Source organism: Silurus meridionalis, chromosome 3 (assembly GCF_014805685.1).
Source record: "Silurus meridionalis isolate SWU-2019-XX chromosome 3, ASM1480568v1, whole genome shotgun sequence".
Taxonomy (NCBI): Eukaryota; Metazoa; Chordata; class Actinopteri; order Siluriformes; family Siluridae; genus Silurus; species Silurus meridionalis.
Genome location: NC_060886.1, coordinates 3,971,489 through 3,991,197, shown reverse-complemented (window position 1 = coordinate 3,991,197; position 19,709 = coordinate 3,971,489). Strand labels below are relative to the sequence as shown.

At 38.8% G+C, this 19,709-nt stretch overlaps 1 protein-coding gene across 8 annotated transcripts in view; it reads right to left on the bottom strand.

The window, feature by feature from the left end:
* Positions 1-12,785: 12,785 nt before the first annotated feature.
* The window catches only part of ikzf2 (IKAROS family zinc finger 2), a 59,297-nt gene continuing 52,373 nt past the window's right edge, over positions 12,786-19,709 (bottom strand). For 7 of the 8 annotated variants that reach the window (XM_046845313.1, XM_046845314.1, XM_046845312.1 and 4 more), the window contains 3 exons: positions 18,403-18,540; positions 16,131-16,262; positions 12,786-13,994 (listed from right to left, as the gene is read on the bottom strand). In XM_046845313.1, the coding sequence (XP_046701269.1) occupies positions 13,273-13,994; positions 16,131-16,262; positions 18,403-18,540 (992 nt within the window). In that variant the 3' untranslated portion in view covers positions 12,786-13,272. The remainder of the gene's footprint in view (positions 13,995-16,130; positions 16,263-18,402; positions 18,541-19,709) is intronic. The other variant, XM_046845311.1, reaches the window with a different exon arrangement.

Genomic DNA, 19,709 nt, shown 5'->3' with positions numbered 1-19,709 from the left:
GTATACTGATTTGCATCCTTCCTGGAAGGTCTTGAGTGTCTTATGAACATTAATCTGAAAGAAAAAAAAAACCTTTCCCATTAGGGACATACTAGAAAACTGAAGGCATTACAGGATACATTTAAAATCTTTATTATAATGACTTAAATATATAAAAACAACCATTATAAAGTTATTATCAAACCTACGATTAGCCAGATGTACATGACAAAAACTCTAAACTTCTCCTCGTAAAGATTCTTCTTCAAAGCTGAATTATTTTTATAATAATAATAATAATTATAATAATAATAATTATTATTATTATTATTATTATTATTATTATTATAATGAGTGTCCGTCAAACACTGTCCTCTGCTGGATAAACGTGTCATTGACACAAAAACTAGAAAACTGAATCTATCATTTATGGTTCATAATAAAACTTTTCATAATTTAGCATATTTACTTATTAATATTGAATGATCCATTTAAGAAAAATAAATCGTAAAAGTGTAGAATTCATTATTGTTGTTAACTCCAAGACAATAGCAGAATAAATAAACGTCATGCATTTTATTTCATTGTAATTAATTACACCCAAACCCCCCACATTCACTGACTATTTATTATTATTATTGTAATTATGAACAATATTTTCAGCAAACATAGTATTGTATATTTTAGTGAATAACAAAGTTAGAAATGGTCAAATATTGTTAATGGACATGAGGAAATATTCGACATTAAGGTACAGAACTGTATTTATAGAACCGTCATGATGAGGAGTACCATGCTTATGTCTGTTTTATTCGATTCCTTTGGTTAGCCGTGGAGTTTCAGGGAGTTTTCTTGACTTGCTCATTAGGGACAAACTTAAAATTATAAGGAACAAACTTATCTATTCTTTTGTAACCACTTTATCTCTGTAAAGCAGCTTTGCGACAATATCCATTGTTAAAAGCGTTCTAGAAAATGAAAATGAATTGAATGAAATGTTCTGGTTCCCGAGTGTTCAGTTCGGTGCGACTGAAGTAATGTTTTTTCAGATTCTTTACTCTACTCACACTAACACACTCATTTCACTGTCATTTATAACATTTCTTTGTAAACAAATAGCTAATTAATTGAATAATTAAGACCCCAAATTGATCTAAAACTAATTCATGCAAGAATAGTTTTATAGTGAGAACAAAAGTCACGGCACCCCCGTAAAAAGAAAATGGGTCATTGTGCAATGGTGGTAATTGACACGCCACAAAGAACGAGCCGCATTACTGGAAGGTTTATTGCATGCAACGTTAAGGAGGCGCTATTTTACTGTACAGTTGTCATTTTTATTTATAGCTGTCTGAGATGGAGCATTGTGGGCATGGCTGGAAGTACATCAGACCAGTGGTGGTGGTTTACAGGCTGGGTTTCATTCATCGTATGGGTACAAGGGGAGAAAACTTTGCAACTGTGGCTGGAATTGTTGCTTTGGTCTTGACGTGTAAAAAACCTACCGATGGAAATGCGTGATGAATGTGTACGAATTTTCCGAAATCACTTTATCCCGCTTTAGCATCGGGATACGAAACGCAGCCAGCGACGTCTGTCTCTGTCTCTTCGGCAGTCTCTTATGCTGATCTCTCTCCTCTATGGCGTGGTTTCATTCTGCTGACCTTTTCGGTCCGAAAAACACTCAGGCGCCTCTTCAGGATGTGAGATTGTGAAGAGAGTGAGCGAGAAGTTCACGCCTTCATGCTGAGGCCGGCTGTGTGGTGCACGAATGAAGACGATGTGCAAGTAACACTTAATGCCTCGTACATCGCGTGCTCGTTTATTTGCATCTCCAAAGTCGCGGTGGGTTGGAGTTCACACTCGCATGCACTGGTGAACCTGCTCTGAAATCCCTCTGCATCCCGGAGGCCTAAAATACCTCTGCGTCCTCGTCATACGGGTGTCAGATGCGTTGGGAGATGTCATCTTCGCTCGTTTCCTGTTTTCACTTCAGTTATTGACAGCTGCATACCCATTTTTAAAAAACCACTGTTTCACTGTTTTCCTCTGGTTCTCATTCCTTCCTCCCACACCTCTCTGTCTCTCCAGCGACAGTCCTCTATCTATATCTCTCTCTCTTTCTTCTCCACACCACATTGCAGATGCCTCCTTTTCCACACATCTCCTTTCACTCGGTTAGTCCCCAGGTGCAAACTCATACTCCAGAACTTTTTCATTTTATTTAACTCTTGTAAAACAATTCTCTCTCTCTTTTATTTTAATATGTTTCACCTCCTTGACCTTCTCTTCCATGTTAAAAGAGTGGCTCAGTGTCTTTAAAGTATGCATGATGTTTAAAGGTGGATGGTAGTTTCCCCATTGGCCATGGCTCTGAGTCTGGTGAGCCGAAGGAAGAGAAGTGGAAGCCCCCCTTTGCTTCTCCTTCCTCCTCTCGCTTTAGATTGCGACCTAGCTCTCTGAACTGCCTAACCACAAAACAGATAGTCAGTACCCAGAGGTCTTTGCAGCAGTCTTTTCTGTTTCTTTCTCTCTCTCCCTCTTTCATGCTCAGCTACAGGATGTCGCCAAAAGTGTGTGTGTGTGTGGGGGGGCTTGATAGCATCCCTTTGTTGCACATTCGAATCAGACAATTGTGATTGTGAAACTTTTATGAATAAATAACAAATGTTTCTTTTGCTTCCATGTGTTCAAAACACAGCTGTACATCCACCATTGGCTTCTGGTAATGCGTGTTCAAATCCACCCCAACCACCACTCGGTCCAGATGTGTAGAATTCCACTATGGGCTCAATCCACCATTGGTCTTTCTGAAATTGTCCAAAAGTACTGGAGCAGGATAGGGTTCAAAAATTCAACCTATAGACATCTGAAAATATTAGCTCTCCGTGTACCAATTTGCTCACCAATTTGGCTTTTTAGGTCACAGCAAATCAGCATGGCGGAGTAGCGGTTTAAAAAGAAGGAAGTTGTCAAAAGGGTGCTTTTTTTCCCCCCCGAGCCAGTCAAGATTCATTACTCATAGATTCCTTTACTACATACCTCGAAGTCAGAAGTGTCTAGGTTAAAGGTCACATTCGTTCTGAAAGAAGACTTTCTGTAAATACCACTATGGCCCAGAGTGACCTTGTTCTCCTGGGAATTGGCATGGCAGAGTGAAGAAAACCTGCCCAAACAAGTGGAGCCTAAAGGGCCTGGAAGTGCCACCAAGACCACATATACCTCTATTTGACCCTGTTGTCTGCCATTTAGTGCTCCAGTTTGACTATATGGGTTGCAACAAACTGACTTTAAAAATGAGGAAGTCAAATCAGGATTTATATCATGGTGAAAGTACAAAAGAAGGGCCTTGAGACCAGAAATGTCTATCAAGTGTCTATCAGGTTATATTTAGTCTTAGTTCTGAGAATGGAATAATCTCTGCACACATCTTTCTCTGGGTTATTTTAGCCTAGATCTCTAGCACAATGTAGAAAGTATACAGTAGGGTTGCTGTTGATTTCTCTCAGTGCTGCAGGACTGTCTAGTTCTCCTGGTCCAGGCATTTCTGTGGTCCGATGAGGAAAATCCACACTGGTGGAGCTGAGTTTTTTGTAGGGAAAGTCACTATTCTGCAATGTACAACTTTTAACATGAAGTAAAAATCACCCTTGTTAACATAACTTCATTATGAATGATATGCCCTGCTTGATATCTATAAGTACTGCATGGTAAGACATACACTCATAACTACCATGCACATTATGACATGTCATATACTCTGTATATTGTGGCCTTAATTCATCTTTATTAGCTTTTATTAGCGTCTTGTATAGTCTGTATTGCCTTCTATAGTCTTGTCAATAAGCTAAACGTATAGTGTTGTTATTTATGGCTGTACTTTTCAGGGTCACCAACAAAACTAAAATAAACCAAGTGGTAGCAGTTGAAATTGAAGAATATTCGTACGTATGTAGAGGTTTATGATTTTTTTTTACCTCAGCATTAAAGCTACGAAGCCATGCTAGGAAGAGAGTACACCTTCCTCCTCATGAGAATGCACTAATCTCGGAATTCATCTATCACTTTTTCACATCACTACACTTTGTATCTTGTTTTTCCACAGCCTCGGTTGTCAGCGTGACTCCCGTCCAAATCTCTTGAATCTCTGCACAGGATTAGGTCATTAGTCAAAACTTGATTGAGTAGTCTTGTTTTTCGAGGAGGCGTCTGTTTTTAGGACTAGTAATGCTGGATAGGCTTGAAAGTCCCACCGCTGGATATCCCTCGGTTTGACCTCATTGTGCACCAGTTCTCTCACTAAGTAGGCTTTTCAGGTTACAGCAAAGCAGTATGAAGAGGTAGCATGCTTCATTTTCAGGGTGTGTCCTTTCCACTGGTTCAAAAGGCCAGAAGACAAACCCCCATGCTACCAGACAGGAAAAACTGGAATAAGACTTATTTGCAGTTGCACAATAGTCCTGGAGAAATCTCTAGTGTCAAAAAAACAACCAACAAAGAAGCAGCCAAGTAAAACAACAACACACACACACAAAAAAAACGAGCATAACCCCTGTGCAGGAAACTCGCCCCCTTTTGAGTACAGGCATAAACTCATATCCCTGTATGTCACTTTAATGTAACTGACAGAACTCTTTGTCTAATGATCAAGGACCCTGTGACCTGAATTTGCTGTATCTCTGGAAAAAAAAAACGACACTAAAACTTTGCATTGCAGATCACCTCTTGTTAGCGTTGTTACGAAATGCAGACTACTTTCAATGTAAGCACAGATTCAATGTACGCTTTGAAGATTCAGGGTTATACGATGCTTCGGAAACATGCAAAGACATTTAAGAAACACATATCTAAACCTAAAGCTTATTTATTTATTCATCCGTTTCAATCCTTTTTTCATTTTGAACATTTGAGGAATCTTTTAACTGGCAACCAGGTTTTTCACTAAGCTGAGGCAATTTTTGCTAGATTTTATTCATTGAGGTTTCAATGGCTATTAAGTAAAACATATACATAAAGAACATGCTTTTGGTACATCTTTGGCATTGGACTTTGGATAGGAAGGTCACAAGTTCAAATCCCACCACTACCAAGCTGCCACTGATGGGCCCTTGAGCAAGGCCCTTAACCCTCCCCTGCTCAATTCTAAATCACTCTGGAGAAGGGCGTCTGCCAAATGCCATAAATGCAATAAAACTAATATAAAATAATTTTCAAAGATAGTGGTTAAAATAAGGAAGTTATAAAAAAAAAACAGTCTTCTTCACATCTGTTGAGGCCCATGACACATTGACCACAGAAGGAGACCCGTGAAGCCAGAAGTGCCTTTCAAGTTTTGGGTACAGATCATTTTAACTTCATCCATCCACCCCCCCACCCCATATCAAGTGTCTAGCTAACTACATTTGAATTCAGTTTTATTTTTGTATAATTCATGCATGCTTTTATGTTGGTCCTAAACCCATCAGCAGAGCATGGGATAAATCCAAGTGTACAAAGTCATGTCAAATCTGAAATGTCTTTAACCTCTGCAATGCCGTGCTAGAAAGCTTTGCAAGACCGAAGCAGAGCCAGCATTCGGGTCGACCTCCTAAAAAAATCAAAGCGAAGCAAAAATAAGGCAGTTAAAGAGATAAACTTTACCAGCCAGGATGTGAGTCATGTGCACGCTCGATCAGCTCAGCTACAAGCTGTTAATCTAGAAAACAAAAGAAGGACGTCTCGAAGCAAGCTCAAAAAACAAAAAAAGAGAGTAGAGCAGGAGATACAATTGCACAAGTGACATGTTATCGCATCCATCGCAACCCCTTTTAATGCGTAAACAATGAGCATTTCACATAATGCGTGCGTGCAGGTTTCTTTGAGGGGCTTCAGAAAGAGCACAGGCATCTTCAGAGAAGATCGTAGCATCTGATGAAGATAGAAGGGGAGGGGGGGGTTAGGGGGATGCCAGCTTTACAAACAAGAAACAGATCGAGGAGATACCCATCATCTGGCATTTGTGTGTGGTGTAGGGACCACAAGCGCATGAAAAGGTCAGCGAAGGAAGCCACCGTGATGTTGTTGTTATGGCACAAAAGATGCAACAGTTGTCAGATCTAGAGGGCTGCGATAACCTTTAGAACCTCTGGGGAATTGATATGTATTACATTTTTTAATAGGGCTTTTACTTGGAACAAGTTGTCTAGATGGTTCCTCGACGGATCTTTAACGCTCAAGGTAATTAAAATTGATGTCTACAGCGTACAGAAACAATACACATCGTCACAACTCAGCATTACAGCCAGACTGGACTCTAAATAAAGACAGAAAGAAAGAAAGAAAGAAAGAAAGAAGCTATTTACAGCACAGTAATTCTTTCTTTTCATATCCTAGCGATGTTAGTAAGCTGGGGTCAGAGTGCAGGGTCAGCCATGTTACTCGAGGGCCCCAAGTATAGCAGCTTAGCGATACCAGGGCTTAAACCCCCAACCTTCTTAATTGAAACCCTGATACTTAACTATGAGCTACAACCTCCCACATGACATTAACCATCACAGTTAGTATGTACGTACAGATGAAAAAGGACACAAGTTCTTCTCACTGTTCTCACTGTTCTTTATTTCATGTAAATCAAACATGGGTTTCAGAATAAACAGCATAGTCATCAGTAAACAGAAAATCACAGTAAATCGTAATCAATATAACAAGGACTGATGAGTACAGATGCAAGATTTGGATCTTGTATTTGGCAGATACTCTTATCCAAAACATGAAATACATAATGATAAGATCAGCTTAAAACTAGGCAAAAAAATCAAGTCTTTTTAACACAAGTACCAAGTTCAGTATAGCTGGAAGAGGTTGGGCTGAAGCCATGGTTTGAAAACTTTTAGAGACTCGGGTGGAAGTTCCATGTGCCAGGACAAAGAAAAATCTTGAAGGTTCCTTGTACACTTAGAGTTGGTGGGACCAGTCAAGTGGTGGTTGAGGATTGAAGGAAGCATAATGCAGTGCAGGGTGTGATCACTGAAAGGCAGAGGGGTCCTGGGATGTTTAGGGGTGGTTTAATCGGAAGCCAGTGGAGGGATTGTAACAGTGGAGTGCCATGGGAAAACCTGGGTAGGTTGATAACAATATACATGTACTTTTTTAAGGTTAGAAATTTGTCCTATTACTAATTGTGGTGGATTTAGGGTCCCTGGTGGTCTAGTGGTTAGGATGTGGCGCTCTCACCGCTGCGGCCTGGGTTTGATCCCCGGTCAGGGAACCAATCCCAGCCATTCTTAGTGCCGGTCCCAAGCCCGGATAAATAAGGAGGGTTGCGTTAGGAAGGGCATCCAGCGTAAAAACATGTGCCAAATCAAACATGTGGAGGATCCGCTGTGGCGACCCCTAATGGGAGAAGCCGAAAGAAAATTTTTACTAATTGTGGCGGATTTGCACAAAACTGACAAAATCCCAAAGTGAATTTTGTTTGGCTGCTTGATACTAGCAATGAAACTGCAGCTTTGTGTTCCTGCAAATGCACAGAACAGGGTGATACACATTTACTTATTTACGGCATAAGCCATTATGAAGAGCAGTCTTGTTTAGGGGCCTAAGAATGTTAGCTGGTTGTAGCTAGGATCTGAACTCACAACCTTTGGATGCAAAGTCCAACGTCTTAACCACTAACCTACCACCTCCCACACCTGTAGCTTAGATGTTTATTTAGAATAGGAAGCACTCAGGAGGTTAACGGCGGCCTCCAGTTGGCTACAAAGTAAAATGCTGCCCTGAAAATAGGGCTGCTAGATTATAACTAAAAAATGTCCCAGGGTGTCTGTGTATCTCTGAAATCTAAACCTAGCAGAGCTGGATTAGTGAGTCATGCCAAGAGTCAGATTCCCCAGGCTGAACCAGCTGAAAGTGATTCACACTTTTGCACACTCCAATGAGCATTTCAATAGACAACGCTTTAATGAGCTCCAGGTGAGAATGATGAGTATTCACGGGAACGAGTGAGAATCGAGGGAACAGAAATGATTCGGTCAATTAAAAAAAAAAACAATAACAAAACAAACATCCACACTATTAGATCAGAAAAAGATTTCTGACACATGCAATATCTGTAAAATAAAGTTTTTTTGCTCATTTTAGAGAAGATTCAGTACAGAGCATATATACAGTGCACTATACAGACACGTTCATGGAGACCTAATCAAAGATTGGCATGTGCTTCCTTTTTGAACATCCCATTCAACATTTAGTGTTCATTTGCTTATATTATGAGCTCCACTCTTCTGGGAAGATGTTCCACCAGATTCTGTGGAGATTTTGTGCTCATTCAGAGAAGAAGGTGTGAGTAAAGTCAGGTACTGATGTAGGTGAGGTGAGGAGGCCTGAGGTGCACTTAGTGTTCACATTCATCTTAATAGTGTTTGCAGATGTTCACTCCAAACCATGTGAAGTAAATCTTCATGGAGCTGGTGTTTGTGCACAGGAGCATTTTCAGGCTGGAACTGGTTTGGGTCTCCTAGTTCAAGTGAAGGGAAAATGTAATTCTACATCCAAGTACATCATATACAATTGTGTGCTTCCAACTTTGTGTGAACAGTTTGGGGAAGAACCACACACAGTAACACACACACACACACACACCCTTCCTGATCCGCTCTCATTGTTTCTGATTTGCCAGTGCACTTTCTACTCAACTGTCCAAAAGATTTGAAGATATATTGTTGTCAGACTTCTTTATATTGTTTGGTGTGACATTTATTTATTTATTCCAGTAAAATGCATAATTATGCCCAAGAAATGTGACTAAATCAGTGAATCAATGAAAACAGTCCAATCAATCAACTGGTTTCTATTGTTTATACAGCTATATATTTAATTATTTAGGGCACAGCTCTCGTTTTTAAGTAGCACAGTCGAGTGTAAAAGTTTTTACACCCTTTAATATAATAATTATATATATATATATATATATATATATATATATATATATATATATGGTTAGGGTTAGTAATCAGTTCGTAATCATTTATTTATTTTACTAATTATATATATATATATATATATATATATATATATATATATATATATATATATATATATAAAACAAAAAACTTTTATGAAGTAAACAATTGATGAAGCAAAATATAAAACACTTAAATTAGCACTTTCCACGTTTGTAGAATTCTAGGGTTATATTTATATTAAGTTTGTAATCTGGCGTACCAGTGTATATTTATTGATTATTAGAGATTTAAAGCACTTTTGTACGTCGCTCTGGATAAGGGCGTCTGCTAAATGCCGCAAATGTAAATGTAAATAAAAGAAAGAGATAGATAGATAGATAGATAGATAGATAGATAGATAGATAGATAGATAGAAATATATATATCTCTGAGAAAGAAATAGACACAGCACACAGTGAAATGAGACAACGTTTCTCCAGGACCCTGGTGCTACATAAAACAACAGACAAATAGATAAACAAATAGATAAATAGAAAGATGGGACCGCATTCACACCCACACCCATACACCCACTCACAAACACCTCCGCACACGATAGCATCTGATTGTCAAGTTATAACATGTCCTCAGTACATACGAGAAGAATTAGAGCGGAGAAGACACACACACACACACACACACACACACACACACACACACACACACACACACACTCACAAATAAGAGTTTAAAGGTATTTAATGCAGAAAAAAAGTCCATTCTTTAAAAATCCAACACCTTACAGCTTTCCTTCAGAAGGTCAAAGGTCGAACATATTAACATCTCATTTCTGTTAAAAAAAAATCAAACAAAACAAAAACTCTTTTTTTTTTTCTATTTAAAAATAACTTTCTACTGTAACAGTTCATGAAGATGCCACTTTTTTCATAGGCATCTTGGCAACACAATACCTGAGAAGGCCCAAAAGTTTAAACACACAGAAAAAAAAAACAAGATAAACCCAGTTTAACTTCTGTACCAAAATATACTGCATTTCATTCATACATATAGTCACTATATATATATATATATATATATATATATATATATATATATATATATATATATATATAAAAGATATACTGCGAGGCCTCATTTTTGCTGATCGTGAGGCCCACATTCATAAAAAAAAACAAAAAAAACACTTCTTTCACAAAAATATATATATTTACAGTAATGTTAAAATCTCAACCCTCGTACACGTGAATGTAATAAGCTAGACTCGGAGTGCCACTGACTTTACTTCAAGTACGCTCCACTCATCCCACAGTGTAGATTCAATAAACAAACACTCATGCTCTTGTGGCTGTAAACATAGTCTTTACGTCGATGCATCCTTCACCTCCTTCTTTGAGTCCTTTTTTTTTGGTCCTTTTTCCATTTATTTTTAATTTTTTCAACATAAGCCATGAGTGAAAGTCATGATATGTAACGACAATGTAATTTTCCACTTAAAGCTACAGTGCACAAAAAAAAAAAAAAAAAAAGGAAAAGATGAAAATGAATCTAAATAAAATACATACAGCCGGTCGATTCATTACTGACTTTCAATACTTGTGTTTGTTCGCAGAAAAAAACCCGAAGGCACGCACACGTACTCATACAATAAAAAAAAAAATCTGCGCATTACATAATACATAATGATGATTTATGTAAAAAGGAATGTGTGTGTTTTTGTGTGTGTGTGTTTGCGTTTGTTTGATCAGTGCTACGACTTACGACCTGGAGATCATTCACAGTTTTTACCCATAATCCAGTTAGTAAAAAGCTCAGACAGTGCACAACGCTAACACTGATCGCCATGCGGACGGAAAAGATAAAAAAAGAAAGAAAAAAAAAAGTGAGAAACAGTGTTCAAAGCTCTGAGGAAACAGGAAGCAATAAAGCTACAAGTGGCTGTCCATCGAAACTGTCCTACACGAGTTTCAACAGAAACACTGACAGTTACACCGATATTCTCAGCGTTTAAAGAATTATAATGTGTTCAGGAATAAAACACCTCTGAGAATGACACATGGAAAGACAAGACGGTCTGACGAAGTGGTGTAACTCTAAGCACACCTTACATCGTGATAACAGGATGTCGTGAAGTGATTTATTCCCCTTTATTCCTCTCATACCACAGCAGGCTGCTAATAATAAGTATCTTTTTTTTTTTTTTTGGGGGGGGTGTTAAAAAATAACGACGTAATTTTTTATTACTTTATAATTACGTTTAATATCTTTAATTATTTAAATCTGATAATTGAAGAATCTTCATTTTTTTTATCCTTTTATAGTTACCTTTAATGTTAATGAGGTATAGCAGCTACAAACAGACGTTGCTTTTCAAGACTTTCTTTCTTCAATTTCTTTAAAAAATCAATTGAAAAAAAAATAAACTAAACGTAACAATGGAGACTCCTTCCATAAATGTAAAAGAAACTCCACCATACTAATATTAAGAAGCTCCTGCTGTGAGTTTTCACCTGCGTAAAAATGCAAACAAATACAAAATGTGTTCATTGTGAATTAAATAAAAAACAATAGCAATATGAATATTAAGAATTTAAACTCACAACCGGATTTACCGAAAATCTATTTAACTTGGGACATGGTGGCTCAGTAGTTAATGCTCTGGCTTACTGTTCAGAAAGTCGATGGTCACAACCCGCAGTATCGCTCCGGGCCCCTGAGCAAGGCCCTTAACCTTCTGCGCTCCAAGGACGCTGTATCACGGCTGACCCTGTGTTCTGACCCTAGCTTTCTGACGTGGATGGGATTTGCGAAGAAATATGCAAATTTCAGTCTGCTGTAATGGTCATGTGACAAATAAAATGCCGATTTTGTCCAATCAGGTTCGAGTATTGAACAGCACTGTGGTATGGAATGTTATAGTGCTGCATTAGAGGTGGACGGACTGTAATTTTACATCACCTATGAACTATTGATTTTTAAATTGACTGTTGGTGTACAGGAATGTAAACAGTTGCATTATAATATATATATATATATATATATATATATATATATATATATATATATATATATATATATATACATATAATTTGATTTAATATAAATATATATAATTATATATTTAAATTTTATATAAATATTTCATATATATATATATATATATATATATATATATATATATATATATATATATATATATACATTTTAATACATATAAATATATTTCTTTTATTTTACAATACAGGTTTTTCTGCTGTACCATTTCAGGTCCGTGGATCTGGTATAAGTTCAACACCTAATCTAATAGAGAACCTAAAATTTTTTGAAAAAGTAAAAAGTCAATTCCAACCTGAGGTGTAAGACAGCAAGCGAATACCCGGCGCTCTAGATACAGAGCTGTGTAATAATATTCAGCGTAATAAATTCCGCAGCGTAATAAAGTGCGAGCTGTGATTGTTACCTGTCGAGTGAGCGAGTGGGTTAGTGAAGGAAAAAAAAAAGCTACATTGACAGACAGATAAGACGTCGTGCTACAGTACCAGTGCAATGAAGAGGCTCATCAAGCAATGCAGAATGCTGCATAAAAAAGAAAGCACTTTTTTTTCATAAATTGCTGCTTGATGATGGATTTAATGTGGCTAGAAAGCTACGTCACGATGGTGCACAAGCATGAGGAACAGAGTGTGTGATCCTGCACGTACTCATAGTTAAATGTAATCAAATAATAAAAAAAACCCTCTAATGCTAAGGTTATAATATGTCATGGCCTGAAACGACGACGGAGAAGGCGAGCACTAAATCATAACAGTCAAAACATCGGCAAGGCACTGAGAAAACACAGCAGCACGATAAAAAAAAAAAAGAAAAGAAAGATTTACATTTATTAGTCTTTTTTTTTTCCCCCATTCTATTGAAGGTCCCTTGTGCGCAAGTGCACTTTGTTCCTGATACTCTCATATGGCGAATAGAAAAATCTCAAATAGTCCTTTTGCGACTGGAACGAGAGCAAAAAGAGGCTCAAAGATCAGACGAAACACAAAACAAAACCCTTCATGATGTCCAAGGTAAAATAGCTGCTCGGTAATGTTTTTTTTTTTTTTTGGATGGTGCAGTAAAAAAAAATAAAATAAAAGAAGGAAAGAAAGAAAGAGTCAGTGAGTGTCTGTGTATGCAGAGGAAATTCAATACATCAGATCATGTAGGTGTTAGAAGTAATAAAAAAACCCTTTCCCATATATATTTCGCCTTCAAAAAAAAAAAAAAAACAACAAACAAAAAAACCTGCAGGACCTAAACCTTCATATATGTATTCGTTGTGTATCTGGGATCCGTGTTGGAGAGATGGCGGATCCCTTCAACGAAAGGTGTGGACTCCACGGACGATGTGCGAGGAGAACTCGTAGCGATCTTTGCAGCAGTGGCCGCAGATGTTACACTCGAGGGGGTCTCTGTAGCCGTGGCAGCCCATGTGGATGGTGTACATGACGTGATCCAGAAAAAGGACTCGGCAGTGATCGCACTGGAACACCCGCACCTCGTTTCCTTCGGGCCCGAACACGCGGATCCCGGGCTGATGGGCGCTCTCGTCCAGTCGTGCCATCGCCGCCCGGGCGTTCTGCTGATTTGCGACTTTGTCTCGCGGGCTGCTGCGAGCCGAGTCGGCCGAATCGTGGCCGCTGTTGCTGGGGGAGCGGTCGCGGGCGTCGTGCACCTCCCCACGCAGCGCCTGCGAGGTTTTGGGCCGTGCCAAGGCGATGGCACCATTGGCCCGGGTGGAAAACTCCGGCTGGTGAGTCGGATGGTGGGGAAGATGAAGAGACTCACGGCTGTTTGGGCGCTCCAGGCGGGGGCCGAGTGAGTACACCGAGTGGAAGAGTGGGTTCACCATGGGCACCACCTCGGGCATGCTGAGCGGCGGGTGAGACATTATGGGACGCAGAGTGTCGGGGTTCATATAAGCGATGGAGTTACTGAGGGCCTGGTCCATCATGTGGGCCTGCATGATCTCTGCTTCCTTCTCGTACTTCAGCCCAACGTCAAAGTTCAGGTCGGGGTAGGTGTAGCGCATCTTTTCTCCTGCAACAGTCACCAAACGTGCGGATTTTAAACCAGAACATTTTTACAGCAATGACACACTTTTTTTGTTTTTGTGGATTAATGACCCCAAGGTTCAAGGAAAAACCATTACCAGCATTAATATTTTCAGGAAACAATTCTTCCGCAATGCAACACGCTCCATCAACAGTAAAATTTAGTTGCTAAGCAACAACTGGGCTGTTTTGCATATGAATGAATACTGTTTGAACCACTTTTGCTAATTCTTAACTGCCCCAAAATAATCAAATTCAGTGTATAAATAGTACATTTTATTTGATAAACTTTTGCAGTGAGCTACGTATATTTCTGCTTCCGTATCATACACAGTTCGATCGCTGTGATGCGGTCGGGTTTGTTTATCGAGTGTCTGCTTTAAGACGACTTTGATCACAGATCAGATTTCAGAAGTGAAACTGGTTCGTGAATCCTGTTCTGGTCTGAATTACCCCATTTTAAAACGTGAAATAAAGTACAACGAAACAACAAAAACAAGATCATATACATCCTTTCGTTTAGTTGCCTCTATTTCCTCTCTATATACACACATACAGCAAATGGGGACTGAATATGGAATGGGATGTTCAAAAAGCACAAACCAACCCGCACCAAAGTATTGGGACACCTGACTTTTGTGGTTCTCAACCAAAACGTTTCCAGAAAGTTGAAGGCACACAATTATATAGGATGACTATGGAAAATGTCCCTTCCCTTGAATTAGGAGACCCAAACCTGTTCCAGCAAGACGATACCCCTGTGCACAAAGCCAGCTCCATGTAGATATAGTTTACATGGGTTGATGTGGAAGATCTTATGCTATAGAACTACTGAACACCTTTGGGAAGAATGTGAACTGACTGCACCCCAGGCCTCCTCACCTTCTTACCTACATCAGTACCTGACACCCTTGTGTCTGAATGAGCACAAATCTCCAAAATCTAGTGGAACATCTTCCCAGAAGGGTTATTATAAGAGCAAATGGAGCTGTTGTGGAATTAAATGTGGAATTGGATGTTCAAAATGCCAATCTTGTGTATATATATATATATATATATATATATATATATATATATATATATATATATATATATATATATATATATATATGACATCACTGATTTTTTTTTTTTTTTACATTTATCCTAATTTCCAAAATCCCCTTTTATTGGAATATTTTTTCTTTTTTAATTAAATCATTATTTTAAGAGCTTTAATTATATATATATATATATATATATATATATATATATATATATATATATATATATATATATATATATATTAAATTTTTTTATTACTATATATATATTTTTTTTTTCAGCAGCATGCTAATATATTAAATACTATACATTTTTTCCAACTGTTAATTCTGAAATTCTGTTTCAGCCGGTTATGTTTCCTCAATTTTTCAAACGCCTGGACGTGACGTTAACATACGTATGAACTGTATATAACGTACTTCAGCCCTGTTTTACCGGCACGAAAGGCAGCATTCGAGCTGATCTATTTTACGCCGAGATCGTTCTTGTTTAGATGTTTTTTTGCTCTGAATAAAGTTGGAAAGCCCCACGCAAAGAGCCGGGTGAGCGAATTTTAACCCCTGCCTAACGTGGATGTGGTGAGGTGTTGCACATTGCTCGATTAAAGTTACAGGTGTGAAAAAACCACAAGGGGAAAAAACATCTCCAGGCTGTAGCAAATTAGGCACACTCTCTCTTTCGCTTTCCTGCAGTGTTTGGATTTAGCAAACACTTTCACCCTGAAACCGCACTGCACCGAACATTTAACATCAGGATTTGCATAATGTACACTTTGAAAACGGCGACACTGAAATATTGCAGAAAGGATTAAAGATGAGATATTATTAATAAATTGGTTTTATAGACCATTATTTGGCATTTTGCCCCCCCCCCAAAAAAAAAAAAAAGTACCTGTTTTCAAGTAGAGTATGTTTTGGCTCTCAGCCGATTTTTACTTGACATTAAGATCTCTGCCTCGAAAGGAAATATTTGTGGTTATATTTAGCAATCGGTTCTCATTTTGAGTAAGGCTACAGTATTTCCATCGGTGAGGTGACTGCTCATGAACCTTTTGTCATATTATGAACGTGATACTCACCGACAAATTTCTGTGGTGTGGTGCTCTTCCTTTTGGCCACGTTGGCCTGCAGTCTCTCGATGACAGGCGGCCGATCGAAGGGCACTATGCTGGGAACCTCTCCTAGAGGTCTCGGATCTTTAGGAACCTCTGCTGTAAAGGAATCAGAAATCAGAGTAAGCTTGTGTGCAACTCAGGGAATATGTTGCAGGGGTTCAGATTATCATCCGTTGTGAAAAGTTGGCGTTTTGAACTAGTTTTGAGGTGTTTTCATCAGAAAAAAGCATCAAGACAAAACTGGCGCTACAGATTAACCTGTTGCTGCCATGATGCTGCCAATGAACTTACAAAGAATCAATACATGTGTCGAGTAGGACATTCCCGTCACAAAACAACAGTCGAGCATCAGCAGAGTCGATTTAGTTCGTCCTAAACAATTAGCTTAATGCCAAATGACGTGACTCAAACCAGGATGGGAGATGTATGCTGCTGTCGAAAAAAAAAAAAAAGCCTTGTGACCTCTTATCAAAAGAGGGATTGAGGTCAGACGTTGAGGTGTCCCAGATATAATATGTGAAACAGGGCGGAGCTTGTAACGCAGACACAGCAACGTTAAAAAAAATCATTTTACTGTAAAAACAAATGCATAAAAAACCATCTGAAATGTCAACGCCATCGATCGTCTTTTGAAATAATTCATATTCAAATTACTGAATTTTATTTAAAAATTTAATTTAAAAATTGCCATTGCTTTAATTCATAATAATATCAAAAGATGGGTTGACAGATTTATGGATGAATTGATGGATGGATGAATTGATAGAAAAATGGCTGTTTAATTGTTGGTATGGAAGCCATGACCCAGCAGACAATAGTATGGTATAAAGAGAGATGGACAGATAAATGGATGGACATACAGATGGATGAGTGGATGGATGGATGGACAGACATGCGGACAGACAGATAGAAGAATGGATGGATGGATGGATGGATGGATGGACGGACAGACATGCGGACTGGCAGACAAAAGGATGGATGGATGGACAGACATGCGGTCAGACAGACTGACAGAAAAATGGATGGAAGGACAGACATGCGGACAGACATGAGGACAGACAGACAGAAGGATGGATTGATGGAGGGATGAATCAATTGAAAAATGGGTGTTTGACTGGTTGTATGGAAGCCATGTCCCACCAGAAAATATTATGTTATAAAGAGAGAAAGACAGATGAATGGTTGGATCTATCGATCTATCGATCTATCTATCTATCTATCTAGATAGATAGATATTGTCAAAGAGAAGAAGAGTTAATATAAAGTATGATACACTATATAATAGTTTTATCCTTATGGACTTTACAACAGTGTATGGATGGATAGAAGAATGGAGGTGTAGATTGATGGATAGTAATAAAGATTTTGGCCCGATTTTTGGTATTTTATGTTACATTGTTTTTATAATATAAATGATAAAAGATAAGATATATTTTTTACATTTTTTTAAGAACACTTAAAATCTAAAGAATGGTCGCCATTTTTAACTCTACTGACTCATTATGTATAAAAAGGATAAAGTAAAGTAAAGCTTAGGATAAAGTTTGTATGGTAGCTCAGTGGATAAGCATTGCCTTTGGTTCCAAATCCCAGCCACACCAATCTTCCACTCGGGGCCCCTGAGCAAGGCTCTTATCCATGTAGATGCTCAGTTGTGTGAATGAGATAAATGTAAGTCACTCTGGATAAGGCCGTTTGCCAAATGCTGTAAATGTAAATGAGAGGTTGTGGGCGGGGTTTATTTCACTAAAGTGCTTTAAATGTAATTTTGTTTAGGGCTGTAGAATTTGAATTAGTTCTTGTCGCATCTCCGTCTTTTGCGAAATAACTTCTTAGTGTTGATTTATTTCAAATAAACCTTCTGTCCAGACTTGTTTGACAAAAACACAGACACAATGTGCGAATAAAGCCGACTTGCCGCATGTTGACCTGGTCTCACTTTCAATCGAACTTGGCAGGTACTTTCCAGCATGGTGAAATAATTTTTATACATATCCTAGTCATGTTAGGAAGCTAGAGTCAGAGAGCAGGGTCAGCCATGATACAGCGCCCACTGGAGCACAGAGGGTTAAGGGCCTTGCTCAAGGGCCCCGAGCATGGCAGCTTGGCGATCCCGGGGCTTGAACCCTCCCATCTTCCAAACAGTGACCCAGAGCCTTAAGCACTAAACTACCACCTCCCCATATAAACTAAACTTGCTCAGAACATTGACAGATGGAAATCTAGATGCACTTACCCGCATACGGACCCGGATTGGGGACGGAGTCCATGCCACCGCTCTGCAGGTAATTATGGCACCTCTCTTTGTGCTCCTCCAATGAGGTTCGCTGCTTGTAGCTCCGCCCACAGTAGTTACACTTGTGTGGTTTACCCACTAAAAAAGAGAGAGAGGACATCAAAGGAAAGAAATACGTCTATTAGTAATACTACGAAGCAAGTCATTCAGACTGTACGCACGACTGCAGTTTCGCTCTCTGAGGTAGCAACCGAGAGAGTGGGCAAGTTCTCGTGATGATGCAACTCAATATGTCTTGAGATGGGTCAGCAGAAAAAAGAACAACAGAGTAAAACTCGGAGTGGAAGAATAATCCCACACAGAAATAAAAACACTACACTACACACACACACACAGTCACAACGCAAAACACCCGACTCTCCATGAGGTCGGCGGAAGACTTACGTGCCGTCACACACACACCCAGTCATAAAGTCGGTGCCATGGAACAAATGACATCACAACAAACGACAATAAGACCCTGTCATCATTTTAAATCAGAAACGTTCGCTTTTTATTTCCTGCGCTGTAGAGTTCTCGGCAAAAACGCAGACGCAGAATCCAAAAACGTTCAACATAGGAGCCGAGCGGAAACCCCTGACTGCATACGTCTAATAATCCTATCTAAACTGTAATCTGACGTGGAAAGTAACGAATTACATGCTCTCACGTTACTGTAATTGAGTAAGTTTGTTGGTGTACGTCTACTTTTTAAAGTAGTTTAAAAAAACCTGTAATTTTAGTAAAAAACCCTACTGAAACTACTGCACTGATTGGTTAATGAATGAAGAGCAAACACCGTCACATGAAAGAAAGATGGAGACGGACAAGACAGACGCCGAATGCCTTCAGATTCTCATAAAACAAACCCCTGGTGATATTTAAGGCCGCGCTGTGGCTTCAAACGCAAGAAAAGCAGCAGCTTTATTATGCACTGTTTTGTGTTCGTCCAAAGCAACTGAACTGGCTGCTTATAAAACCTCACATCAAACCTGCACAAGCCTGTTGAGGCAAGTTAATAATACTTTTATCTTTAGATTACGTCATTGTTGTACTGCTGCGCCGCATCAGTGCATGACGCTGCAAATGTTTAGCACCACGGTTGGTAATTAACAGGGACGTGGAGCAAAGATGCACAATGGCTCTATTACCATTGTCACGGTTCAGGTGTCATGAAACGGATTCAAAGTGTTATATTTTAAAGTAGATGTGCAGGTGTTGCATTGGATTCGAGCATTACTGTATAATCAATCACACACGTTTGTTGC